Genomic DNA, 24093 nt, shown 5'->3' with positions numbered 1-24093 from the left:
AAACACCATAAAATCATATCCAGCACTTAGCAACACAATGGATGTCCCAGTAAGAACAGGCACATTAGGATATTGATATGGGCTTGTGTTTTGTATTGTTTTGTAGTATTTAAGACCTAATAAACTGTGAAAAACCTTATGAAATAAATGACTAAACTGATCACAAATCAGTAAAACTCAGAAATATTAAGCAAGTCAGATACACATAAAATGTAAGAAATCAAAGTAGATGGAAAGCTTTTCTTTGTATGTAATTCATATTGTTTTCATATTATCAGAATTTCACACAAGAATGTAATTTTTCCTTACAGTATCTTCAAGTCTTAAATGACAAAATTTCAAAGAAAACCGCCAATGCTAATTTGCTTAATGAAATGTTATGAATTCTGCACGGATTTACATTTGAGTAAGTTTTCTAGGAACGAATTATTCCCATCTGACACTGCCTATTTAATACATTTATTTATATATGCATGAGAAACGTGTGTGCCACGTAACACATTTCATGAAAAACAAGCAAGTAGTTATGCTTACACAAATAACGCTTGTGATTAAAAAGAAAAGAATCAAATTTGGTTTATTTTTGTCTACATTTATTACAAAGTGCTTCATGTTGAAGAGGAACATTTCTCTCTGGTGCTATGTTCACTTTCACTTATTTATATACAGGACTACAACTCACCACTGGGTGGCAAGCTTCAAATGCTTCACTTAGCAGTATCCCACATTCCTTCTTGGCAAATGGCTCTCTAAGGGGGTTCAAACTGCATGGATTTCGAATGTCCGAGCTGTCAACGCACTAAACCAGGAAGCAAAATGAAGGTGAGAATTTTTTTTCATAACCACTTCGTGTTTTGAACTTGCAAAGTATATTTTTGTGCTTGTTATTTTTTTATTTTTTTTTTTAGGGAGATGCAAAACGTGAAATGAATGCATCATTTAAGAAACTAAAGCAGGACTAAGATACATAATTAAAAGCCAATGCTAATGAAGAAGAAAAGGAAAAATACATAATTTGAAAAAAGGTTTCACTGGTCTGGAAGCAGCAGAAAAACCACACACATAGGTCTAATGAGAGGTGCCAGACAGGCCCAACCTGTAGTACTTACACCTGAACAGCCTCACTTACAGAAATGACAAAGATCACTCAATGTACATTAGGAGTACCAGAAATCAGATCTTTTTGCCCTAACTGCCAGGAAGGTACAGTTCGATGAACACCACAAGAAATATTACCTTAGCAGAAGTTCTATTTCTAACTTTACAGCATATAGAATTTTTTTTTCTTTCCATTGCTATGGTTGCACAGTTAAATGTTTCCCAGCTTGAAAAAAAATCAGTTAAACTGTGAACACACTCTAAAGTGAAATCAGAATTCCTCCATTATAAAAAAACCCACTTCTTTTCTGTTCAACTGTAATCAAAACCATTCAAGATGTTGTTACAGCATTTTTCTTTTCTTCTGTAACACTCTGCAGCAACAAAAAGGTGATTATTTCCTTTTCTTTAACAGATTATGATGTCTTTAAGAACTACTGATATTATTGTTTGTAGTGATGCCTAACTGGCTCTTCCAGGAGTGAACTTCTCTTTTTATTTGGGATGCATTTTATGATATAACAGCAAAAAAACTACAGGCAAAATACATTAGCAAGCATGTTCTCTTTTTGCCATGTACCTCTACAGCTGTCCAACTGTTTCCAAACTCTTGTGAGTTTGTTAATTCAAAGTTATCTGGAGTCCTCAGTTCATTTACTGTCTTCAAATCAAAATTTCCACATAATCCAGTCAATTCTCCCTGAAAAAAAAAAAATATATATACTCACACACATATACAAAAATGTATCTTCACAAGATGAAATACTATCAATCATGACCTTTTTCGAAACTTGCATCTTCAGCTGTTCAATTATAAATTTATCACATTTTGATCCTTTTTCAGCTAAATTTCAGTCAAAATAATTCAGCAACAAAGCTATGAAGGATATTTTATTTTGGCAATGTCACTTATGCCCTTCCAGTTATGTATCCCCAAGCCTTTAAAAAAGGAGATGAGCTTTTAGTTCAGAGCAGGGAGCTGTTAGCCAGTTATGTGGTATTTTTAAGCCTCAGCAAAATAACATCTGCTTCAGTCATGTAAGGAATGAGTACTGAAGGAGAACTTTGCCCCAGAGACATTTGTCTCTGTTGTTACAGAAGTTATGCAGAAAAGATTAACTAAAAAAAAAATAAATGAGAATTAATATTTTCATTGACAAGGTAGCCCTATGATTCCTTAATTTACTTCTGACAGTCTCTCTCTGAATAACTGTGTCTTGTTAAATAAGATTTACATAAATACCTCAACAAAATGGCAATAAGAATGTTGACTTCCACCTACCTGCCACTGATGACCCATCTGCACATGAACTGTTGTTCTCTGATCCCAAAGAATGGTGATATGCTCATCAGGAAAATGAACAACAGTGAAGAATCCAGCTTTCCATAACTGCATTTTTTGTAGGCCATCTACGTAACTAGATAGGCTCTGTTCAAAATAAAACAAGGGATCTTATAATGGAAATAATATCTTCATAAAATGTTCACTTGACAGGAAAATAAACACCTAACTAAAATTAACAACATGGCTCTCAGACATGTCCAAAAACAGGCAGAAGGCCACAGAGGGATAAGTGCTTAAGCAAAAGAGGCCTGAACTATGAATGCAAAATATATTGTATTTTTATGATTTTCCAAATTTAAAACTTGATTTTGTATCAAATTTACAGGATGGGTAAGGGATTGAAGATGAGAATGTTAATGATTTATCTGGGAGGTAGGTGAGTAATCTTAAGGCTCCTGACCATGATTTTCACTTAGTTGTTAAGTAATTCTGTCTCAGTCACATGTTTTTTTTGTTTTTTTTTTTTTTTAATATGGATAGGAAAAAAAGATGCGTGAGGCAGCCTCTGGAAATAAGGAATGGTCCAAATATGTCTGTAGAGTACAATCTTATTTACATAAAACATTTTTCTCTCAATCTCCTAATAATCAGACTGCAACTTATTAGTAACATGGACTGAGATGTCTGGTTTAATTGCACAGTACCTCAAAATTCCTTGCTATATTCAGTCTATAAACTGTAAATAGTACTACTTATACTATAATTACTAATATATTAAAAATATTAAATGTTTACAGAACAGAGTTTGCAGTTTGGCCAAAGCAAAAATGAAATTCAGGCTGTGGAGGATATACCAGGGGCTGTAATTTGTTGGGATTTTTTAACTGTATTGACATATTCCTTCTATACATTCCAGAACCTGACTAAGCTCTTAGTTCTAGTGGAATTAATAGTAAAACTTCCACTGACTTCAAAACACCTGTATTTCTCCTAAGATATTAAACAGGAATTAAGTCTAAACAAAAGAGCTACAATTCACTCATCTAACATTTTTGTCAAACATAGACAAGATCTTGTTTGAGGTTTCCATTGAACAATCCAGATGTGATTGGCATTCACTGTAAAAATATTTACATCTCTGCTACTGAAGTGGCGCAGTAAGTTTCTGGTTATGTAAGGAAGAAACACCCAGGGAAGTGTTTTTTGATCTGCAGTAAGGACTAAAACTTACTGGATTTCCAGTTTCATCATCAAACACTAAAAAAGATTTTCCAACATTAATGAAAATGTTTTTTCTGCAAATGATTCCAGTACTAAAGCAGTCAATATTCTCTGTAATGACAGAAAGACTGGTTGAGGAAGTACCCTGAAGGAAAAAACAAACAAACAAGTGTCCATTTTTAAATATACTAATATAAATATGCATATTGTTACATAGCTCAATTAGCAGAAACCTCAGTGTATGTTTATGTTATGTATGATTCAAAGTCTAAACAATATAAAAAATGAAAAATGGGATGTAGGACTCAATAAAATGCACTGACAGGCAGTAAGTACAACGGCAGATTTTAACAGGTAGTATTAAATACAGTTTTAGAGAGGTTTTCCAAAGAAGTCTCACCTTAACTAGGTAAACCTTACAAGTTCCAACAAAGTCAAAAGTGAGCCCATCGAAGGTCCTGTAGTGCCGGTCCCCGTACGCCGTGCACATCGATGGGCAAGGCTGGAAGGTGCACTGAAATGATCCATGCTGGCAAATGCTGAAAAATGTATGACCAAGAATGGGAATATCAGCTGCAAGCCCAGACAAATGATCCCAGCTATTGCACTGAGAAGCAAAGAAACAAAAGCTGTGCAAATGTGAGGAGCATGGACAGAGGCGTTTTGAAATGTTGGCTAGAAGCAGGACACACCAATTACTTCTCTAGGAAAAAGATAGTATATATTGAACTCATGCTATGTAAGTTTTTTCTTCCATGAGAATTTGAAGGCACCAGAATATACATATACCACAAGTCTCAAAAACTCCCAAAAATACAACCAAGAAAGCCAACAAAACAAAAAACCCAGTGCAACATAACACAATTTATTCTCTACTGCACACCAGTAAAATGCCACAAGGGGAAGGTTTTCTTTTTCAGCTTTTCACCAAACATTTTTTTCTGTACAAACTGAATCTTAGAGTCAAAAAGCAGCATATTCTGTTACTAGAGTCTTCATGCATTCTCTGCTTGAATGAGAATTTCACAGAATTACCAAGGAAACATGTCAGTAGCATTACTTTGGTGCTTAGGTTCCTTAAAGGAATTGTGTTGCTGGACTTACTCTTTTTCCAGATGTCTAGATATCATAATCTCCCAAACCCCAACCTAACAGTCTAGGAACTTTCAGCACAGTTCAACTTATGTCTCTGGCCACCTGAAGCACCAAAGGGTTTTCACCACACATCTACTGAAGGAATGTGCAGACCTTGTTGAATTCCCTTTGCAGCATAAGAGAACAAGAGGATTCTCTTTGCATCATAAGAGGCTTTGCAGCACTAGTTAGCATGCCTCTTTCTGAATCACCCTCTTGTAATCTAAATAACATTTTCAGATATGACTTAATGTTTTTAAATAATGGACAGAATTTCATTTCCTGCATTCACAAGCAATCATTAAAATATCATTTCTATGTTCCCAAATGACCCAGACACTTAATTTTTCCTTGATAAAGACAGCAAAGCTGGTGCCCTGGCATAGCTTTAGAATAAGTATCTTTATAAACATAGGTTAAACTAAATATACATGTGATATAATTTTGGTACATGCCTAAGTTTACTTTTTTTACAAAAAAGATTTTTAATTTCTGCATTAAATGAATGCTGAATATTTTACAATTTAAGTCTTAATCTGACTTACAGAAATACAGGATAAATCTCTAACATTTGACATCTCATATACTGAAGCTGCAGACAGTATGAAGTTTTTTCTCAGTATAAATTTTTGTCAGTGTAGCTTTTCCTTCATGATTCCATCACAATGCCAGTACACCACTCTTTTCAAAAGGGCACCAAATACCTGGAAAATCCAGGCAGCTCCAGCTACTGGTGGCATCAGTTTTCCTCCTCTTCACTTCATAATTAACTTGTATCTACATGGAGCCACTGTCCAGCTTTTCCAAGTCTCTGCTTATCCCATCACTGATTTGGTGCATTGTTTATGTTTTGCAACACTATGTGCATCAATACACTAAAGCATATGGCTAAAATAACTTAAAAATACAACATGTGAGAAGTGTTTGCTGTACCAAAGCACAAGGAAACAGCAGCAGTACTTGCTAACTGTAGTCACCTCAGAACAGTACTAAAGGAAGGAACCTCATCAAGCAGATGGAGTGAGAGGTAAACAGAAGAAATTATGTTTGTACTGGAAGGCTACTGGAAGAAGAAGAACTGCTTCTCATATTCTCCTGAGACATTTGGTTTTATTTTTGCTCTTGGCCTATTCAAATCTTTCTCCATATGCTGATCTCTTAAGGGCCCATGCAGAAATATTTCTTAACACGTAAAGCCTAGGGAGATCCTTTTCCTTTTTTTCGGGAACACATTCATAGTCAGAAGGAAGGGATTAAGAGGTACACAATGTCTTTAAAGTCCTCTACACCAGACTTGTTTCATACTAAGTGAGCTAACATTTAGTTATCAGACTCCAGAGAGCCCTAGCCGGAAGAGCTAAGCTATTACAATTTTATAAACATCAAATAGCTTTCTATAAAGCACATTTCTAAGAATTTGTTAAAGAATACAAGAGGCTCAATTCAGCAGCCCACAGAGAGTGACCAGAAGTTGCTCAATGGTCTCGGCACTATGACAGCAGACTTGCACAAACTCATCTTACCTGGCACAGCACCCCATCCAAATGTTGCTCTGATAGCCTCAGCATTAGGACATTTTGTGTTTAATATTACCACTGCATGTTAAATATTTCAGGTACTTGCACTGAAAGCAGAACTTGGGAAACCTAGAACCACAGGTCACTCAAACCCCAGAGCTTGGGTTGAAAGCTCCTGTCAGCTCACAGGTAGTTTTGCCAACTTACAAAATTATTTTTTCTGTCATGTTACTGTTCAATAGATAAATCAGATCAGCATTTATGTTGCTAACACTACATCACATCAAGTATGATTAAGATGATGTTTAGTATCGACCCACACTAATTCAATGCACCAGCCCCACTATATGATAACTTCTGTGAGTGCCTAAGTGTGTGTGTGTTTGCACAGAAGCACTCTCATGCTTTGCACCTTTCCCTTAACTTATCAGATGTTAACTCTGCAAACCCACTCAGCAGACTCAGAGATTTTAAATCCTTGGTGTCTAGCAGAGCTTGTTGCAGACTCCCCTCTATTCATGAGCTGATTGCCAAGAAAGCCACTATCACTTAATCTATCTTTGCTTCTGGACATGGAAGACTACAAAAGCCATGACAACATTAGGGATTTGTGCATGAATTAACAAGCACGGCCTCAGGAAAAAAAAAATAAAGAGAAAACTTTATTTTTATCAAAGTGTCTTTCTCCCTGCACTGCTGCTGCCTTTGGTGAAGTCTCATACAGATTAGATGGGATAAATTAATTCTCTCTGATGCAAGCAATCCCACACCAGGTCCAAATGGAGAGGCTTTTGGAAACAAGGGGTGAATAACCCGGGTCGCTTTACCTGCCTGCCCAGTGGAGATGGCCTGTAAGTCGCTTCACCAGTCGACCAAAGGGCTACAAATCTCTTCTAGAGCAGCTACTGAGGACCTGACGAGAGGCAGAGGAAGGCAGTCAGCACAAGGCTGGAGGGGGCACGACATCCAGACAGGGCAGAGCCTGGTGCTGACAGGACAAGCCTTCCCTGGCCTGGGCAGGAGCAGCAGCTCACCAGGGGACACAAGTTAAATGCTCCTGGTGAGCTACAAGGAGGGCACAAAAAGAGGGAACTGCTCTGCTGGCAATCTGGAGGCTACACCTCTACCACAGCATCATGGTGCTTGGCAGTAGAGCTGATTTTTCTGAGGCTCTGGTAGGACAAATAGCAGTGCTTAGTGCCAGCCTGGAATGTTCAGCCATGGTAAGAGAGGAAAACAGGCAGAGATTGGCAAAAAGTGAGTTTGTTTCAGGAACAGGTAGGTGGGGGTGCATTTCCACACTCCTGTGAAGTTTACTGAAATGGCAGTAAAACACATCCTACTGAGAGTGCTCAAGGAAACCTGGCAGGGCACACGCTGCATTTACAGCCCTGCAGAGTAAAAGGAGTAGGTGTCTGTGTGTGTTTGAATGATCCTATCAACCCTCACCTATTGGAATTCTCCCTCTGAACGCTGACCGATTCATCAGTTATCCACATACACAAAATCAGGGACCAACTTGTCAGCTGCTTTGCTTGGTACACAATGTAGCTCAGTACTCCCCTAAATTTTATATAGTAGTGGGTGCATTTTTAAGGACACAGGATTATGTTCTGGTCTCTAGACTGCTCATATTCAGTGCTAAATGTGAAAATGAATAAGCAAAAACCTTTTAAAAAATGTCGCTCAACTGTTATATTTAAGGGATTTTACCTGTACTTTAGGAATACTAGCCATGACCTTGAAAGTAAAAAATAATAATAATAATAATAATTCTAAATCAAGATTTTTAAAAATAGTCCAACTCACTATTATTTTTTTATGTAAGGCACTTGGAAAGAACAAGACCTGAACCAGTTTTAATAGCTCTGTGAAGAAATGTAAATGCAGAGTCAAAGTAGATGATTTAGATTAAAACACGTGGAGGGAAAAAAAAAGTCAACCCACAAATATAAAACTAAAATGAACTCAGCACTTAAACAGATCTCCACTTACCATGTATGACAGGAAGAAATGACTTTGTCACCTGGAAAATATTCCTTTCCTTTCCATGAGCATGGACATTCATCTGCATCCAAGCACACGTCCCCATGTTTCACAAGACTATCAAAAAAAGAACAAAAAAATACACATTCAGCAGGAGTATAGCTGGTATCCAAATACAAAAATATTTTGCTAAACATTAAAGTTACCAGTTTTGTTACTGACACCCAAATAATATTTAAAGTCTTCTGAAACTGAAAAGGCATAACTTTATTAATAATTATGTGTGAGCAATTCAGTATCTTCCTTTCACAGATACCTGAATGTTTTATCTTCACACTTTGGGCACTAACCCTCCAATCACTAACCCTCTGAAGACTGACTCATTAATATTCAAATGTTAAGGTCAGGAAAACTACAACTTTGCAGAAATCCTCCAAATTTCACCAAATTTCTTGTAACTCAGCAACTGAGGCCAAGGGATCATCCATAAGATGTGGGAGCCATCACAGCCCTTTGTTCTAGTGGTATGTACTCTTAATATCCAAAATTAGTAGCATATTTGGTCTAAGGATTTTTAATGATGATTTCTTCTTGTCCTCTGCTTTTCTTTCCCTGATTTAAAGAGTTCTATTTTGCTGCAGTTTTTCCATAGCTGTAGTTATACCTCTTGCTTCATGAATAATTTAATCAATACCAAAAGAGCTATTCTGGCCGCATGAAATTATTGTATTCAATAATTAATATTAACTTCTGTATGACAGGCACCTTCATGCAAGCAACTACAAATATACTCAACTGTAGGCAGAAATATCCTCACAGTCTTAAAAGGAGATTTTGATTATAACAGCTCAGGACTAATGCTATGAATTTGTGTTTATATACAACTCCTAGACAATCAGATAAAAATGGAAAACTATTAAGAAAAAGAGAAAGTGAAAAAGACTACTTTCCTAGAGAAAGAACAGAGGAATTCTTGCCCAGCAAGACCAAATAGAGCAATTAGTCCTCATTTTACAGTAAAATGTTTGTGGCTTTTTGATAACATTCAGAAAATCTGAAATTAGATAAAGAGAGATAAAGAGAGATCACAAGCAAATTCTATAAATAAATGCCAGGAAATATACCAGAGGCATTGAATTACTTTATTAACTAAACTGTCACTTCACTGAGCCCAGGAAAGTTGCATTTTTTTTCCAAAAACCAATTCATCTCTTTACAAATATTGTAGTGCTATTGGGTGAGCAAAGCAATACCAATGTGGGACCTGAGGGTCCAATAACAGATAGAACAGCTGTGCTGACAAATCCATCTCTCAAATGAAAGCTGTGAAACTTGAACTCTTGACAAGCTGCAGCAGCGTCTTTCACTCCAACTGCTGCAGCTCCAAGCTGATTTGATCCTGCCCCAATTCCATACAACATAAGAATCTAGAGCAGCTAACATGCCAGTTCCATAACAAAAGGATTCCTCGCAGGCACCAGGCAGTCTAGGATTATCCTTGTTTCTAACACTTGGAACTTACTTGTATTGAGAAATAAACAATCTCTTCAAATGATACTTTTGGGCAGATAATTTTTTTTCCCCCCAAGCTAAGTTTGTTTGGAATCCCAGTACCTCTTCATAGTACTACAAATTTTGTACAGGTTCTCCTGTGTTCCTAAGAGATTCATTGTTCCTGATGTTTTGTAGTCATTTGGGCAAGATGGGGAAGCATGGACAAGATGTGATGGGTGTGAGGCACATCTGCGACACAGGGCAACAAAAATGTTTTGTTTCACTGCTATCCCAAAGGAAACATTTCATAATTGAATTTATGACAGAACATTTTATTTGCTCATATTAGAGAGCTGGTAATTTGGACTTGACAAATTACATTTTACAAATTTGTAATTTGTATTTGACTTAGATTCTTCTTCAGTGTGTTATGCATCAGAAATATACAGCTCTGTAAGGCTTATGAATGGGAACTTGCAGAATACCATAAACCCTCCTCCCCCATTAAACTGAAAAACTCTAATTTTCCTCCAAGGCAGGTGAAGTGTTCCCTGTAATCCATACTTATTTCAGGCTTTGTGTCTCTTGGAGACAATCAGCTGAGACTGAAATTCCCACTGGTTTAAAGCTGCTCAGAACTGAACCGGGCACATTCAGACACAAAGAGATCACACTTACAAGGTAACACTAAATGCAGTTTTTTCCTCATGTTATTACATGGGATAAAAAAAAAAAAGTGATAACTTTCTTTCTTGTAAAGCCAAGGAAATGGATAGATTTCAATGATCTAATAATTCACTCTCAGAGAAGCCTTGCGCAGCTCCTCTTTGAAGTATCAGACATTTTTCTTGATGCTTATACATCCAGCCTACAATGACCTGTAATGTCACAAGGACAACTATCCCCCTTCATTTACTTTCTTTATTATCTCATTATCTATAGCTTTCTGCATTCACACACAGAAATATGTAAATAGTCTTGGTAAAGGCACCTGTGACTCAAACAGTTCTTTGCTTCTGCAACGATCTCAAATCTGGACCAAAACAAAAACAAAACAAAAAACAAACAAACAAAAAAAACCAAAAAACAAAAACAAAAAAAAAAAACCAACAAAAAAAAACCAAACAAAAAAAAATCACAAAAAAAACAAAACCAAAAAAAAAAACCAAAAAAACAAAACCAAACCAAACAAAAAAAAAAAAAAATCACTCTGCCAGCTTCCAGAAGAGCAGTTTTCAACAGTCTGTCCTGCACAAGTTCCTTCCCCTCTCTCCTGCAACAGCATACCAACATATGATTTATGTAGCCTCAAATACTTCTGCCACAACATTAAATGTGCTCTCTGAAGGTTTCACAGATCATCCTACAAAGATCTGTAATAGAATTTAAGGGAAGCAAAAAATTAAGAAAAATAAAAAGAAGCAGCACAGAGCATTTGACTTTTCTAATGAGAAAATGAGTTTAATTTTGACAGAAAAATCCAACATTAGTAACATTACTGTAGCACCTAATGCCTTCATTACAGTTCACCCACTGTCTAGACAGGGAGAATTAGTACATTGTTTTCTTTTTATTTGGGGAGCTTCTTAAAATCTCTTCTTCATCTTTCCCCTGGTTTATTATACCAAAATATTGAGTAACTTTGTAGAATGCTTGGAAGGTTTCCATTATTCTCACTATACCCTTCCATCTTTCTGTGTTAAATGATTTTGAAGCTGCTTTAACTGAGACAGTAAGTTTCTTTTGCAGCTTCACTCTGGGTTGGAAACCTTCCTGCAATCAGCTCTACCACCAGCATCAGAATTTCAGAAACTCTGAACATAATGGAAGTCTTCCTTTGACCTGTTAGACTTTAATATTTCTCTTATAAACAAATCAGAAAAGCAGAAGGCCATATGAAAAGGTGCTCAGGAACCTGAATGATATAGGTGAAGTTTACTGTCAATTAATGCAGGTATGGGAAAAAACTATGAGATATTTATTTGCAGCAGATGTAAACTAGAAAGTAGGACAACAAGAGGGTTTATAAGTATTGCAAGAGGAAATACAAAACTCTAAAATAAGTCAAGGAAAGTTGCAAGTCTGCAAAGCAAAAGAGGATGGAGAAGATCTGGATTGTCTTGCAAGGGCACTGCAAGAGATGCTTCCTTTAGAAATGAACTCCTGCACCTTTAGCACACTGGGTCTATTGCTATCAGAAACAAAATCCAGCATAAAATCTGGTGTGGATAAGTATTGGTTCCTGAAACACCCAAACACAGGAACATCGATGCAGTCTTTGTAAGAGAATTGTATTTTCCTGAGGAAATAGTCAACTGCGTAGCCATGAGGGTATGTATCCCCATGGGGGTTAATCCTTACCTGCCTGGAAAACACCATCTCAACAGATCTCTCCAAAGCTCTGTCTAAACCAGAAGTAAAAGATTAAAAATACATAGCCTGATAGCAGCAGCAGGACCATCCAGAACAGCGAGGTTTGGACAGAGCACAGTTTTTATTTTCATGTTAATAAGAACAGTAATTTCTGAGTTAAAACTGAGGAGCAGTAGGTCTTCTGAAAAATGATACTAAACATACACCAAAAGCACAAGATTTTGTTTTAGTCTAAGGAGAATTATTTTAAGACATAACATGGTCAATGTAATTACATTAATAAAGATTAGTTTTCTAAAAATATTTGAAACTCATCTGTATTCTTCCCATCTTAATTCTTCCTTAATAGAGTTGTTTGTCCATAGGCACATTTATAAGATTACAACATTAATTGTTTTCCTTGTGAAAATTAGAAAGTAATGAGTGGGTTTTTTTTAATAAAACCTTCCAATAATCTGTTTAAGCTTGTTATGTGCCACTTGATACATACCACAGAAATACAGTGATAATTTATAAATTTTCACAAAGAAAATCTGGCATGACATTCCTTAGTTGCAAAACTTCATTACAATTGCACAATAATACAGCTTTGAATTTACTAACTCTTCATTCATCTATTTTATGAGAGCAGTAAGTGATAAAAAAAGGGAAAGCCATAAAAATTCTAATTATGTTAAACTTGGTCAAATTTAGTAGAGTTAAGTTTCAGCACAAAAGATATTCTTCTGTATCATAAATAATAAGTTGTCTCCAGGGTGTGGGAGTGGGAGAAAGGAAGACTGGTTGTTTGTTTTGTTTTTTTTTTTTTTTTGTGAATATATACAAGAAAATATTTGTCATAAATTTTGCTTCAAAAGATGGCCCACATAGTTGCAAACAAACATATAATGTAAAGAGAAAAGAAAAACTTCAATACAGCTGCCTTGTGTTCTTGAGGGTCAAATAGACTCACAGGCCCTAAAAATAAATGCACATACTTGGAATTATGCAGGACACTATGTTCTTAAGTATTCTAGAATGATGCTGCTTTCTTTTCAAGATCCAATAAAATATTGAGTTGGGTGTTGGATGTTGCTAAACAGTGAGAAATGAAGTGAACTGGATGTACAGATGACCAATGCTAGCAGCCAGCTGAGAATTAACCTTCAATTCCCTTGCGGTACTAACATCGAGAGGGAATTAAAAATAAGTCACTGAAGCAAGGAGAAAATTCCAGCCAGTTTTATAAGCATGATCAGGAAGAGAAGCTAGGCTATGATTTAAGGTTAAAAAAAAAAAAAAAGCTAATCATGAAAATCTTGAAACTAAAGTTTCAAAATACTGCAAAGTTAGCAGAGTTTGCTTGATCTAGGTTAATTTTATAGTGGTTGGTTTAACATAGTTTTATAGAGGGAACAAAAACATAAAAAGGGAAAAATTATGAAGCTCTAACAGGCAGATGTAACAGAAGCAATAACATTTGCATGTGGCACAATTGTTTTTCAAGCTATTGACATAGCTCTCAGAATTTGTGTTTATTATCCATATTTAGAGGCTGGTGGGCCTTGGTTTGTCCATCAAGATGGAATTATTATGAAATAGACATGAAAATTGCTAAATATTTTCAGATAATGGAAATATAAATGGATAACAATCTAAAATAAATACTGATGTATGTTATTAAACAATATGACTGAGTCAGTCCAAGTGAAAACACCGGTCTTCAAAAATCTGACAGGGCTCTTGTTAGAATCATAGAACCATTCAGGTTGGAAAAATACCTCTAAACTAATTAACTCCAACCATTATCATGTCCCCACAAAACTATATATATTGGAAATACAGCACGAATTGTATGGTGCACACCCTACAAAGTATATATCAGGTAAATTCAACTCATGCTGCAATCAAAGGGTAAAATCCTGTCAGTGGGGGAAGTGAGAAAACACAAGTAATTCCTTCAGGAAAGTGACTGCTTTCCTTGACAGCAACACTAAGAGCAGGATGTAAGCAACAATGAACAGAAGCTGTTTTGGAGATCATTACTGGTCTGACTGGAGACCATGGAAAACAAATGGAATAGGACAGGCACAAAACAGCAAATGTCCCTTTGGAGCAAACATGTCACATAGCATCCAGAAATGCAACAAGATACTACTGTTTGTTCCCCTCCCTTTTCTTCACTCTGTATTTCCTCCTTGTTTCTTCTGCAGACTGATTAAGGATCCCTGTCTCCATGTCAAATCATGCACATTTATCATAGTTAAGGAGGAAAAATAAATTGATTCATAGAAGACCAGAAGCAGAAAAACGTAATTCAACTATTGTAATTGAAAAAATATGCACCAAGAGAGTATTACTTTTTTTTAATGCAACATAGAAATACAGAACATTTCACTTTAAATGGTGACAGATGAAAACCAGTAAGAAAAAATATAAACAAAGTCTTAAAAATTACTTAATATGTCACACAAAGTAAGATGAATCAACATTAGAAAGTGAGTTCCAGGAGATTAATATTTGATTTCAGCAGCTTCTAAAATAGACAAAATACCTCATCAATTTTAACACCTTAAAAACTGAAACCCATAGAATGATCTCATCTAAATTTAGATATTTACTTAAGCATGGTTATTGCATCTGATTTACTCACTACAGAGGAAAAAGAATGAAGCACAGCTGTATTGTAAGCACAAAAAAATATTTTTTTTTTTTTTATTGCTAGTGAAGTTGCAAAGTATTTGAAAGAATATTTCAGACTCCAGATTCTAGAAAAATAGACTGCAAAACAAAAATATTGCCCCCTTGAAATCTTAACACCACTTCTCTGAAAAGAGGCTTTTTTTGTTGAATACCTTTCAGGATATCACTGAGGAATAATCACCCCACTAAACAGATCAGAAAGGTCCTTCCTCCTGAAAAAAAATGTAGTTTCCTAAACAGGTTTCTTGTGACATAATCACTCACTTTTTAAGTTATTTTACCTAAATTAACTAATCAAACACATTAAACTGATTTCATTGCTACCTAAGACAGCTCAGCTTACATGTAATGAATCAAGGCAAACGGATGCAAGATCTCAAACAGGAACAAAACTTATTATTTCAGGTAATATTAAGATGAAAGAAATTCCATGGCTGTTCTACCCTTCTCAAGTGGACAATGTCATCTCAGTTTCCTATCCCACCAGTAAGAACTGGTAGCCTAAAAAAGGTATTTCACAGTTGTATAAATTCATAGTGCACTTGAATCCCACACTGCTTGAAACAACATGAACACAGGATGAGATACTGTATAAAGTTGATGGTATTTTACCCATTTTTCTGTTCCAAAAATTTAATCAGGAATTTTTCATTACTGTGCTGTACTGGTTCTGACTCTAAGTTGTTCAATGTGCAGCATGAATCACTGTATTGTGAATTCAGTGACTGACTTAAAACATAAGGGCTCTCCATATCCAGCTTCTATCCAGCTTCTATCAGAAGCATCTCTTACTAAAATTCCTAAACAATAAAGATTCATTATCTAAACAAAAAACCTGCATAGTTAATACATAGCATAAATCTCTCACTTTTCCAAAGGCACATGAAAAACCACACACCTTTAGAATCATCTTAATTTTTCCTAAAGAAACCTCAAATACAAACATGTCAGCAGTATAGGACCACTAGAGCTGAATATTTTAAAAACAGAGGTTTTTGACAAGTTGGTAATTGACATTAATTTCTCCTTCATCAGTACAGACTGACATTCCTAATTCAAACCTTAGGCTTGTAACACTGTTTCCTAGTTCTTCCTCAGGCAGCGCTAAGGGTAATATCCTTAAACACAAAAAAGCCTCTCCCCCTCAACGTCCTCAAAAAAAAATCCAAACAAAATCCCAAACAAACAAAAAATCAAAACAAAACCAAATATTTTGTGCTAGTATCTCTAAAGGCAATGTGATGTAGAACAGAATTTACTTTGCCAAAGTTACAATAAAGACACATCATCTTAATTTTGTATTTTTATCTCTAGGAAATCATAACACTTTGCCTCTTACAACCATAAAATCATATTAGAGTTTTGGGATCACCAACACTTTACACTGAATCTTCCAATGCTAAAAAAAAATTAATTGTTCACATTCTAGACCTGATTTACATCAGGAAACAGTAGATATCACAAGCTCAGAGGTTATGCACAGCAAAATAGCAGAGAATAAAAAGTTAGCATGATCTGAGTTGCCAGCCATATAGTGCTGCTGAAGGTAGCTTTGAAGATGTCAGCCTGGTCCAAGAGGGTGGATTTGTGCAATTCTGAAAATATCTGCCTCCAGTTAATTTCAAAGTCTACCTCAGCACTGCACTTTTTCAACATGGTACCATACTGTGAGTTCCACTAATTTCAGGTTCCATTTCATATGAGCCATTTCACATTTCATGTTTCTGAGTATTAAAGTAAAATAGTAAAATCCTGAGCAGCAATATTTTATCATGAGATAGAAATATCTACACATCACTCAGTACAAGTGCACAGACGTCAGCTGAGCTATTTCAACAGTTCAATTTATTTCAGAGTTATAACACTGAAAAACTGCAGACTATGTGCTCAAGAAACTAAATTCCATCAAGACTAGAATAACTTATATTATTTTATAATCAAAGTTCTCTCAACACTACAGTGCTTGATGCCACAACAACTAATCTCTACATTTTCAGCATAGATCCCTGAGACTTAAAAGATCCTTTTGAGAGAAAAAAATACTGAGAAATAATTCCTATGAATAAGTAAACTTGTCTTCCTCAGCCAAATATTGAAATAAGAGGTTAGATATTTGAAAAATTTCGAGATAAACACAATACACACAGATTGATCAAAATTATTTCATTGCCATTTCGATATTCTTGGGGCTTTGATCATATTATTATGAAGTATGTAACTCCACTTGTCTCTTGATTTAGCATTTATTATGACTAACAGCCAGTATTGTGGGGTAAGCCTTAACAAGTTTGATGTTCAGCCATTTATATCTCAAACTGTCCAAGTAGAATTAATTACTCAATTATGTTTGTGCACCAAAAGATGCAAATCTGCCTGTACTTACCCCGGTGGGCAAACACAACCTGACACACAAGGAAGGTGTGCTGAGAAAGTGAGGTTTAGCAGATGGTTCTCACAAGTCCTCTCTCTGCTGAGCTCAGGATCCACTCGAGGATTACTGCAGTTAATATAAATCTGGCCAGCTGGGCAGCTGTGTGCTGGGGGAAAAATGACAAAACGCTTTAGTCTTCATACCTGAAATTTTGTATTCTGTAAACGCGTGCAATAAGGATTTATAACATACAAATTATAGCATCCAGCATTACTAGTAACATACCTGTAATATTGGTAACATTCAGTTGCATCTCCTCATACCATCTGGGGCAAAGCTAGCCTTTGTTTGCCCTACTGAATGTCTGCTGTTTATCATGCAGCTAAGCTAATCTGTGCTAGCAATTCAAAAAATTTAGTATTTTAAAGTCCTGGGGGAAAAGGAGCATTACTTTCAAAGACACAAATATATAATTATGGATCTCCTCCCAGAAGTTAAATTTGTACACATTGCACTATCTTCTAGTTCACACAAGGGGTTCCACAGAGACTGGAGCAAATGTATTCACTGAAGCTGAAGTATCTTTTCCCACTCTCTTCACTCACCTATAATGTTGTTATCACAGTTCATTACGCCATCCCTGCAATGGCTGCAATAGAAATACACAAAGATGCACTGAGAGCCAGGAAGATATAAAATATATTAATATATTCTGTTTAGTAATGCAGAGTAAGTCAGTAGAAAATAATTTTATAAATGTTTGCATTGAACATTATAACTGCGGGTAAAGTATGCATTGCTTTAACACATGAAGAACATCAGCTAAACATGAAACTCTTGCTTAATGCCTAATGTCATAATGAGTTAAAATGCATGGGCTGCCAAAAAAAATACAAACATACAGGAATATACCCCCATACTGCTCCCTAAAACACATTTCCCCTGCCTGAAGCAGTTCAAAAGTCCATAAAACTAAAACTAACACAATAATGTATGCAGGGAAGCACTGAGAAACCCAACACTGTCTGCTCCTTTCTAATTTGAGCCAAAATAGCCCAGTACTTTCTAAAATGGTAGCAGCTCCTATTGCAACTCATTGTCAAGGAAAACTGTAGCAGTGCTGTCTGAGTTTCAGGTTCTGGTCTTCACCTGAGTCCATGAAATCCAGCACTATTTTCCCATTCTTTTGCAATGGCTAAAGCATCCCAGGACTCCTATGGCTGGTCAGCAGATTCAGAATCAATTTCTATATGTGCTACAGCCTCCCTGTGAATGCATTTGGAGTTGTGTATGGACCCCAAAGCCATGCAGGAAAAGTGCTCAAGGACTGCAGAGTATCACCCAGCCAAGAGGAAAGGGAGTACCAAAAAGAACTGGGAGGAAGGTAACTCAAAGGCTGATATAACATCAATGAAAATATTTTAAAAAACTGGTTGAAAGAAGCAGAGCAGAACAGCTATTCCACAGAGAAGAAATTCCAGTTTGAAAGTGGGAAGTTCCAAAGATGAAGCAAATGAGAGGAAAAAAGGATGGGGAGAATATAATAAAGATCATAATTGTTTCTAATAGAAAGTGACAGAAAAAACATTTCATCACATAGTGGGGTTTTTTCCAGTTCATCCACACCTGCATTCCTACATGATTCCTAATGTATTACTTAGCACAAGGCAATTCACAGGAGATGGCAGTCTGTACTTCTACATTTGAAAGCCTTTCCTCTCAACAGATCTGTATACAGCCTTATTAAAAAAACACCCCAAGTAAAGATCATGACTAAATGGAGTCACAGATCTCTTAATTGTAGCTAAAATCCTAGTAGTTATAAACCTGTAGATTTCAATTTTAAGAAACATAAGCTGCCATATCCCAAAAAAATTTCACTGAAATTAACATAAAAATTATTTTTGTCTACAACAATTTCATAAAAACTACATTTGTGGACAATCACATGATCTGTATTCAACCATATATCCCCCACACGGGTCTGCAATATTAGCTGAACTAGATCTTTGAGGAGGAGGATTGAAGATTTACCAGGAGAAGCCCCTTCCCTTGACTGCCAGGGCTGTTTGGCATGTTCTGTAAACAAAAACACCTTGGAAGGGCAGGCAACGGGGGCCCCAGACTTTGCAGGGCCCTATATGCATAACAGGCTGCCTGGCACTCCAGGGAATCTGCCCTAAGGCAAAAAAAATAAGCTAACATGATGAGTAATATATTGATTTATAATAATCAGTATTTATGGGCAGCTGACACAAGTGAGAAAGCTTCTGTGTGCTTACTAAGTGCCCCCACTGGTGTTGTCAGACTTCTGCTGCCATCTCTGATGTGGCCTTTGTAATAAAATAAAGTACTACAGTGATTTATCACAGATGTGATTTGGTCTGCCCTGCTTTCAATTAAGTGCTGTAACAACTGATACAGGCAGTGAGAGCTCAGATATTATTTCTGAAAGCTTGTTATTTACAGAACTTGTCATCTACAATACTTAACCTTCTCCAGACAGAAATAACTGTTGAAAAGGACGCATCTGGCAGGAGCCAGGATCATCTATAACAAGCTTTCTTCCTTAATGTCATGACTGCAATGATGCAAATGGAAGAGCAAGAGGACAAGAACAAATGCCAAATGTAAGGAACAATAACAGAGATGTTTATTTACCATTGGCTGCAGCTGACAGTTTTTTGTGTTGTTTCTTAGTTGATATAAGCCACATTGCTCTTTTACAATGATTCTATACTAGTGGAAGACAGATTCTTAATAATTCTTCATAAATGGGTTTAGAATCTGGTAAAGGGAAGGAGAATAGCAATGAAGATCTATGGACAGTCAGGAAATGTCTGTGCTTTTCTGGAGCTCTCCACATTAGTATGGATATAAGAAATTATTGTGGCTTTTTCTGTTTTGCTCTTCAATATATTGCATTGCAAAGCACAGCAGCCTGAAAATCCTAAGTTTTAAAGGATCTTTGTCAAACACAGAAAAGTGATGCAGGTTTATTCTGTAGGTTTCATTCAAAACTAACTAAAACAACAAAAAGAAAACTCAACCAACTAGACAAAATTATTTGATAGAGCTCTTAAAGTAATTTGTTTATGTGAAAACACATTTTTGTATCTTACCATTGGCCTAAAGATGTCATGACATGTTCTCCAGGGGGATAGTCAATTCCTTGAAAATAACAAGGGCATTCATTTCTGGAATAGAGGAAAACCAGGTAAGTGATTAACCCAAACTGAAAAAAAGATAAAACTCCTATTGACTTAATTGCTGTTCAGATTTCAGTTGCTTTGTTGGTTTTGGTGAGGGTTTTTTTTTGGTTAGCCAGTGGTTTTGTGATTGTTCAGTTTGTTCAGGTTTTTTTAACACAAGAAATTTTCTCAATACTACCGTATAACTCAAGCACATTTCAAATGAAATCAGTAGGAAAATGGAAGCTTATGCTTTGAATCTCTTACATGCCAAAAACCAGACAGAATGTAACAACTAGCGCTGATGATGTTGGATGAGCATCCGTGTTACAGAAAAGCTGTTTTTCATCAGCACACACATCAGTTCTGTATAATTCTAAGAGACCCTGTCAAGTATACAGGGGCATATCATCTACAAGGGCAGAAGTTAATTAGCTTTCCTCTCTGACTTGCCTGTGTGGTGGTCTGAAACAGCAAGTGTGACTACCAGAAATGCAACTCTACCCACCTTGGTACGCATCGCTCAGTCTTGGTATCCAAATACATTCCAGCAGGACAAGCACAGCCTTCAACACAATCACTGCTGCATGTCTCTGGCACAGAGAGTGCTTGGCAGGTTCTGCCACAGGCAGATACACAAGTACTGTACTCCTTTGTGTCTTCACATGAAAGAGCTGTCCAAATGAAACAAATCTCTCAAATTACACTGCAAGAGACTCAAGCACCTCCCAACAGTTTTCTGATAAACGTCTCCATTCTTTTGTTCCAAATCACATTAAATTCCACTAAAATTGCTATCTTGGCCCTATGCTGTGGAAACTGCGCAGGCTTAAATCCACAGTAATAACAAGTGCAATGAGTTTGTGCAGTTAATCCAGATTTACACTGTGGAAACCAAACAGCTGAAGCCTTTTTGCCTCTAACTTTGAACATACTTGGCAATTGAGCATGGGCTTTTGGAAATGCACCACACCTTAAAAAAAAAATCTTAAAATCTTTAAATAAAATGTGTACTCTGCAGATGTTGCACAACACCATATTAAATATTCTTTTATATATTATCTGGGTCTTATAAAGCTCTATTAAAAACAGACTGAAGCTCTTGAAATACTAACAGATTAATGTGTTTTAAATGCTACAAGCATGTCTTTTTAAATACACGGTAAGAAAATTGTACTTGTTTCCAGAAAAGTAAAATTAAATCAAATGGCTTGAATGACTCATTCAATCATAAGGGAACACATTCATACCATAATAAACGCAAACAAAGCAGTCTTTCAGATATACGTACAGATACTACACCTTGAGGTGCTTAAGCTGGACCAACTTAATCCTCTTTGTCATGCATTACACCATGGATAATTACATGATGTCATGACAACTGCTAAATTTTACGTTCTTGAACGCTTGTCAGAGATTCTCAGACTTGTTAATTAAGCCAGACCCATAACAGAGGCATCAGTTTCAGATTGTCTGATAGGGTTTCCAATTCTATACATTTTACATTTTTAAAAATGTATGTGAAGGCCCAACATGTACTGTCAACATCTTTTGCATCACTAAAAGTTAACATAAACTAAGGAATTTAATATTATTCTTTGCTTGTGAGGCTTTATGGACTAAATAACAGATGTCATCTTCATCAGTAAAGATACATATATTCTATATTATTCTATTAATTTAAACTAAATAGCAACAATACTAAGTTTCAACATTTATTTCAGCACTTTGCATTTCCATGTCACTGACAGTAAGAGAATAAGCCAAGAGATTTGCAGACAGCAGAAGTCAACAGTAATCCAACTAAAACTGCTAAATACAATCATTCTTCATCTTGTTCATTTAAAGAATTAGACAAACCTAGCATCTACAAGGAAAAGAAAACTATTTATGCAGTTCATGGATAATATCTATATGAGAAATGCAATGCCATATAGAGACTGATATATTTTGAATTCTGTATACATTTGAAGCTCTCCAATTACTTCAAAAATATTTTAAATATCACATAAATCAAAGAACTACAGAAAGTAAACTATAAAGGAAGAATCCTCTAAAAACACTGGTATGAATTCTGTCTTGACAGAAAATTCTTTAAAAAAAGGACCTTGTCCTGTGCATATAAGTTTACACTGAAATTCACCTTTTTCTCATTTAAAAGATTGTACTGATTTAATTTTATTTTCTGATTGTCTCAAAAGTCCTTAGGTAATAATTCATTAAATCCAGAAGTGAAAGGGAACTCACCACAATCTGGGACAGCTCCTCTGAAATCTATAACAACTCCAAACCTTCGGCAATGATGAGCATAATGAGCCAGAGCAGAGCAAAAACAAGTCTGTCCACATTTGCAAGTGTCTCTTCTGCACTGCTCAAAATAGGGAACAGGACTCAAATAGGGGTAGCATGGAGCAAAAAGATCTTTCGTAAGGATGCTACAAGCTTCCGCTGCATAAGTGGCTACACAAATAACAGATTAAAAACTGTTTCAGTGAGGGAGTTCAAAAATACTTAAAACAAAAAGTCTCTTCTCTACAATGCAACCAATCATGGTTATACTATTGCCACATAAATCTGTTTATCTTTGATATCTATACAGCTGTACAAAAGGACTAACATTCATGTCCCCATCTGTTACCAAGAATGCAGCTTTTTGGCACTGCATATTGTGTTAATACTCAAAAGACAGGTGATGTAGCAGGAGACATGGAGATTCCCTAGCACTGCTGAATTTACGGAGCAAACATTAATATTCTACCTCTACATTTTTACAAGTGTTTAGTGTCTAATACAAGAAGTGGTAGGAATTTTGAAATAGATATAACTGATGATCTACAAAGTTCATAATTATTAAAAGGATGACTTCGTGACCATCTCTGGTCCTCATGGCATCAACCACCTGCATATTATTCCAACCAGACTTTTTCAGCTAAAATCTGGCAGTGCACAAGTGTAGAAGAGATTAATCCCTCTGCAGATACCCCTGTGAGGTCCCCTTGGCATTTTCTCTGAGATAAGAAAAACTACTTACTTAGAATAACTTATGCTAGAAAAAAATGTAAGCTCTTACTCTTATCTTTTTAGACTATTATTGGTTAGGTTTGATTCTTTATAATTAGTTGTCCCAAACAAAGAAAGACAATGTAGTTGGTTAAAATGTGTTAACCCTGTTTTCTATTGGTTTACTTATGATTCCCCCAAACCCTATAAAAGCATATGTATCATCCTCCCATTTTTGGACTGTAGCCTGACCCTCATTCACCGAAGCTAATAAAGCCTGTGGAAAAAGTCTGAGCTGCTTTCCCGGTCTTTTTATGCCAGCGGGAAAAAAACGGTCCCTGTAAGAAGCAGAAAATCTAAGTGCCTGAAGGGCCAGCACTCACAAACCTAGTAACTTTTCCTTGCCCGAGAACGGTAGGGGCAGGGAAGACAAGAAAAAGTTACACATAAGCATCTTTCTCCTACTCATTCTCTGCCATAGTAGACAACTAAATCAAGTAATTAGTTTTTTCCAGCATTCTCAAAAATGAATACTGCCATAGTGCTGAGCCTCCATCTTAACTAGCAGCATCACCAGTACAAGACATTTTACCAGACTTTAATGCACGCTTAACTTAACACATTGTATCTGTAAACCAGAAGTAAAAACTACTTATTCCAAACAACTCTGGAAGTACCACAAAATCCTCAAACAATACACAATGTGATTTTTTTAAGGGATTGAACTCAGCTGCCTCTACA

The 24093-nt window shown here is 36.1% G+C and overlaps 1 protein-coding gene across 1 annotated transcript in view; it reads right to left on the bottom strand.

Annotated features, from left to right (window-relative positions):
- The window catches only part of OTOG (otogelin), a 92128-nt gene that overhangs the window by 41531 nt on the left and 26504 nt on the right, over positions 1–24093 (bottom strand). Inside the window, exons 19-29 of the mRNA XM_062494159.1 lie at positions 22600–22812; positions 20861–21026; positions 20284–20358; positions 17767–17810; positions 17174–17327; positions 8251–8358; positions 4005–4143; positions 3615–3749; positions 2381–2527; positions 1679–1798; positions 683–799 (exon numbers count right to left, since the gene is read on the bottom strand). Of these exons, the coding sequence (XP_062350143.1) occupies positions 683–799; positions 1679–1798; positions 2381–2527; positions 3615–3749; positions 4005–4143; positions 8251–8358; positions 17174–17327; positions 17767–17810; positions 20284–20358; positions 20861–21026; positions 22600–22812 (1418 nt within the window). The remainder of the gene's footprint in view (positions 1–682; positions 800–1678; positions 1799–2380; positions 2528–3614; positions 3750–4004; positions 4144–8250; positions 8359–17173; positions 17328–17766; positions 17811–20283; positions 20359–20860; positions 21027–22599; positions 22813–24093) is intronic.

Source organism: Cinclus cinclus, chromosome 6, assembly GCF_963662255.1.
Source record: "Cinclus cinclus chromosome 6, bCinCin1.1, whole genome shotgun sequence".
In the NCBI taxonomy this organism is placed as follows: domain Eukaryota; kingdom Metazoa; phylum Chordata; class Aves; order Passeriformes; family Cinclidae; genus Cinclus; species Cinclus cinclus.
The sequence above is the reverse complement of the archived record's forward strand: the minus strand, read 5'-3'. Positions and strand labels throughout refer to the sequence as shown.